Source organism: Triticum urartu, chromosome 1 (genome assembly GCF_003073215.2).
Source record: "Triticum urartu cultivar G1812 chromosome 1, Tu2.1, whole genome shotgun sequence".
Classification (NCBI taxonomy): Eukaryota; Viridiplantae; Streptophyta; class Magnoliopsida; order Poales; family Poaceae; genus Triticum; species Triticum urartu.
Genome location: NC_053022.1, coordinates 476,731,608 through 476,736,443, shown reverse-complemented (window position 1 = coordinate 476,736,443; position 4,836 = coordinate 476,731,608). Strand labels below are relative to the sequence as shown.

At 44.7% G+C, this 4,836-nt stretch overlaps 1 protein-coding gene across 1 annotated transcript; it reads right to left on the bottom strand.

Annotated features, from left to right (window-relative positions):
- Positions 1–1,697: 1,697 nt before the first annotated feature.
- LOC125535810 (DNA replication complex GINS protein PSF1) lies at positions 1,698–4,360 on the bottom strand. The gene is made up of 7 exons (XM_048698881.1): positions 3,982–4,360; positions 3,159–3,226; positions 2,862–2,975; positions 2,591–2,753; positions 2,369–2,515; positions 2,242–2,291; positions 1,698–2,027 (listed from the first exon to the last, which is right to left on the bottom strand). The coding sequence occupies exons 1-6, from the start codon at positions 4,054–4,056 to the stop codon at positions 2,265–2,267; spliced, it is 594 nt and encodes a 197-aa protein (XP_048554838.1). The 5' UTR covers positions 4,057–4,360; the 3' UTR covers positions 1,698–2,027; positions 2,242–2,264.
- Between the last annotated feature and the right edge of the window lie 476 nt (positions 4,361–4,836).

Genomic DNA, 4,836 nt, shown 5'->3' with positions numbered 1-4,836 from the left:
ACGCATAATCCGCTTCCCCAATTATCTTGTTTTGCCATCAAAGGCCATTACGAGGGGAGGTTGAAAGTTGAGACAGCTAGTGCTACTCTTGGGGTTGGAGGTGCATGGGCCCAATTATTGGAATAAAAGACAAAAAGAAAAGACACTCTTCACTTGGAAGACAGAGACAAAGATTGTGTTTATAGGTTTAGCACCTAGTGCTTTTCATTGTTTAGCTAGGCTAGGAGTAGTCGACGAGAAGCATGTAACCATCATGCCATGTCTTTTTGTGGCCAATGCCAACCTCCAATTTGTTTGCTGTAGGGGCAGCAGATACATACATTGCTGCTATGCCCTACAGGTTAGTTATGCACAAGGACAACACCAACCAATACAACTGACAGCACACGGTATGAAATGAAGTTGCTGGCTGCCCTGGATGTATGCAAGATTGAACTTTGCTAGATAGCATTGCATTGGTAGGTCAGTATTAAGCTTGAACAGCAGTACACATGAACAACAATCAAGAATTTAGCTTCTCACTTTGTCAACATAGTAACACAGGGAAAATGTTTCAGAAGTTATTGTCGCACTGGCCATGCCGGGAAATTTAATGGCCAGATGAGGGAACCTTAGATTACATATAAGCAAAAGCAAGCCAATTGGCAAAATTGTATTGCAAAAATAACCATCTAAGGAAAGCAGGTCGTTTGTGGAGATACAAATATTTACGGGGATAATGAGAATCCGGAAGCAAGCTTCTGAAAGTGTTTGTTTTTTTGTTTTGTTTTTTTTTTGCGGGGATTCTGAAAGTGTTTGTGCTTGGTTTATAACCTGCAGCCCTGATCCCCATTGATACCATTTCCAAAACCTCGTTGGGAACATCAACCAAATATGACCAGTTCAACTTATGGTTGAGACCGTGAGTACTTGCCCTTGACTTCTGTGTGTACAAAGTACAGCCCTTTGAGCACAAGTCGGGAACACATAGCAGACCTGATACGTGGCATCACAACTGATTATAATAGACAGGAAGGGAAACCTTATATCAGTAACTTTTTCAGAGAGAAAGCCATACATTTGCACTGTAACTCAGCATAAACAACATTGTAAAAGAAGTTCTGACCCGATGCGTGTGCTTTCCTAGAAACATGCGCAACAGAATCTATTTAACTTAGCAGAGCTTTACCATATAAATCATGTTTACACTAAAACACACAAACGCGCAACTGATTGGGATTCATTCTGTATCAGGTGGAAGACATCAAAATGACACAAAAGTGCAGCCAAACACCAAGAAAAAACAAAACGGAAACACTAAAACACCAAGATGTGTAACAAGGGATTATGCCAGGAAAAACATGACACTGCACTCACCCAGTGTGTAAGTTTGCCCTGAATAAAAGCATCTCAAGAAACTTGTGGTGACCAAAAGAAGATGCCAGTCTCAACTAAGTGATGTCCAGTACACCTTTAAATAAATACATGTTCCTAAAGCATGAAGGTTGATGCACAAAGATGTACTGCGTTAGGCTTTCTTCCTGGCAAAGTGATGAAAAGAGACTTGGGACAGTAATTGAAACGTGAGTCTGAGTTGTTGCCTCTGACTAAACAGGTAGAGTTCCAACTCAGGATGTCACAGCTGTGGTTGTACGAAAAGGAACACGGGAGAGAACAGTTGAGTTTGTCAGAACTCAGAAAACATAAAGAGTTTCAGGTTGAGATCAAGTTGTCATTTTCAGTAAAACAGAACTTGTCACCTTTCTACTGCATGACTTACAGGAAAATTGCTTATATAATTTTAAGAAGTTTTAAATTGTGTCACAACATAATACAACAAGATTAAGCCATTCATCTAAAGACTACAAGTCATCACTACCAACTAGGCTGGAGCTCCACAGTTCAGTGCCTTGTGTTGCCCTCATGCCTTAACATCCGAAGATAGCATATGTTCTTTCCTTTTTCACGCAGTCTTGATGAGAACCTCAAGAGTGCATATTCCACCAGACAGCAGCAGCGAAGAAAATGTTGTGGGTGGTACTTAAAATCTGCAGTTCACAGACATTGATTCAAAAAAAATAAGGTCCACAAGTTCAAAGTTGGTAGCTAATAGTACAAGCCATATGTCAAGTGAAAAAGAGTTAAGTAACCATCAAGCCTTTTCGTGTCTAAGACATGCTGCCAGCACTGGTCAATGTATTGCGTTTTTGCTCCTGTTTATAAGTAACTAACAAGATCATAGTGAGGACTGAGGAGCAATACCTATTTTACATCATATGTGATCCCTACTCCAGAAATTCTTCCATGAGACCCTATTAAAATTAAACAGAATATTATTCGCACTGGAAACATTCAGGAGTGGGAAAATACAGTGTAACAGATAGCAAACCTGTGATATAAATTGTTCTGCATCTGTGCGTCTAAGGAAATGGAGTGAATTTTTTGTCAATGACACAGAATGGTCACCAAGAGATACTTCACCAATGTCCTCCAGCACCCGAACCTGGATATAAGGATCCTTGGGGGGTACCATGTCCTATAAAAAATGTACAAAAAAGTCCAGTAATCGTGTTCATCAACAAAAAGTGAATGAAACAGGAAACATACATACCACTGTTAAATCTATATCCATCTCTGAGATATAAGACTTAATGGCTGAAGAGTGGCTTCTGAAGTACTCTTTCTCTGAAAAATTGAGCTTTTCTTGTATTTCATGAGGAAGCACAGGACCAATTTTCCATCTAAAACTCCGAATAGTTTCTGCTCGGTTGTACCTAGTTGGTTACAATGATTTCAGCTAGTGTACACCCAAAAGCAGGTTAAGCATGTATAATCAGCATTGAAGGGGAGAGAGAGCCCGATGTGAGATTTGAATAGTGTACATGTAAGCCATGAGGCATCTTTTGTTGCGGAGCAGCGAGAGATGGTGGATAGCTGCACCATAGTGGTCTTCGTTTCTTGTTGTTTCAATGTCTAAATTTTGCTCCACCATTTTTCTGTCATAAACATAAAGCAGATCAGGCGTTTGAATAGTCTGTACACTTTGATGTGAGGATAGCAACTAAGGATGCTGTTGGTTCAATGCAGTTAGTTTATTTTGCTGATGAAATGGTGAAATTAATCGGTTACTCACAGGTCGAGGTTATATGAGCATCAACATTCTAATAGGGTGCAAGTACCTGATCAATGCCTGAAACTGTGCATTGTGCTCACCGCACTCTCTAATGACCTGATCAAATACATCGCTCTGCAAATTCCATAAGACAACAAGTTAGGGATCAGCATAATGGACAAATTAAAAGGAACTGTAGCTACCATAATCATACTGCCAAAACAGTACAAGAATATGACGCAGTGCTGCAGCTAATGCCAAAGTTCCGTCCTAAAGATGTCACGGCAGTACAATTTATCATTCGCACAAGTAATGAATACTTTGACAGCAATATCATGGAATTCGTTTCTAAAAAAAATCATGGAATTCGGTACCATGAACCATGCAGTTTAGCCGGTATGGGTTGGCTCACACAATTGCAAGGAAGAGTGGCGTGAAGCACTTGAGAGTAAACAGATGTTGGTTAACAGCTGCCATAACCTTAAAGCCGGACCAATCACTAACAATTGTACCGAGGCTTTGTGCAGTTCAGGTGCCAGCACATAACACTTGCTGATAAATAATACTCTCACAAACAAAATTCAACGAAATTCCGCTCTAACATAGTAACAAGGATGCAGAACCCTAAGGCTTGTCTGGAGATCCGGAGCTCTTAGGAGTAAACACATAACAAACCGCATAGGATGCGAGAACATAACAATTCCCATAGGGCTGTAAAATAGACAGTTTATAAATCCAATTTCTCGCATACAGACACCTAACAAAACCAGATTGAGCAAAATTGGGCCCTAAAACAGACGCATCAAGGTAACCAGAGCACCGCGGACCCGGATTCAAAGCCAGCGACCAGGGACTGCGAGCGCGTATGGAGTAGAGAGGCGAAGAATTACGTTGAAAACCACGAGCTGGCCGGGCTCGCAGGCGTCGAGCTCCTTCAGCAGCTGCGACGCGCGCCTCGCGTACATCCTGCGCCTCCTCCTCCAGGCCCTCCTGCCGCCGCGCACGAAGTGTTCGACGGAATGGCGCTGCGGGACAGGGCCGGATCTGCCACGGCTGGAGCCTGGGGACGGCGGGGACGGCAGATCGCGCGCGGCGGGCGTTGTGTTGGGGGCTCGGCCGGGCGGGAGGCGCGAGCGGTGGGGGAGAAGGGGAATTTGGCGTGGCCGCGCGGGAAATTTTTGGTGGACTCGGTTTGGGAGGCGGGAGGGGGATGAGGATTAGACGAGCCGCGAGCGTGGTTTGTTTGGTCACTTTCTTTGGCTGCGGCGAACAGCACTCTTGCCGCGTGTGCAGCATGCCGTCTGCGCGCGTCTGTTTCTTTTTTCTTTCGCGTGCGTCCCATTTTAGTCAGTGGCACATAGGCCATTCCCCCCTCTCCTATCAACAACCAACACTCCCGGCCACCACGCCCTCGACGCTGTCGCACAGTTCCGGCTAGTTGTACGCTGCCCAGGCCACCGTCCGCACCCACAACCTCCCACAGCAGCACGCCGCACCCGCCGACCGCTCTTGCGGGTGTTGGTGGATTGTTTTCGCCGCCGTCGGAGAGCCCCCACAACCACACCACCCCCTAGCCTCCTCCGCCGACAGCAACACCGGTCACCTCCATGTCGTGGTCTGGGAGAGACATAGGGCTCTTCATCGAGCGGCTTCTTCCACCGTGCCCGCAAGGTGTTCGACGTTTCGCTCTCAGGTACAAATGGATAGTGGCGATGAGTACTTTTTCAACAACTTCATCTGCGATT

Coding starts and splice junctions, on each gene's coding strand:
- LOC125535810 (XM_048698881.1), bottom strand. CDS start 4,056: ATGTACGCGAGGCGCGCGTCGCAGCTGCTGAAGGAGCTCGACGCCTGC. Junction 2,976..3,158: donor CAGTTTCAGGCATTGATCAG/GTACTTGCACCC, acceptor TGTTTATGACAG/AAAAATGGTGGAGCAAAATT. Junction 2,292..2,368: donor CAGAACAATTTATATCACAG/GTTTGCTATCTG, acceptor TAATTTTAATAG/GGTCTCATGGAAGAATTTCT.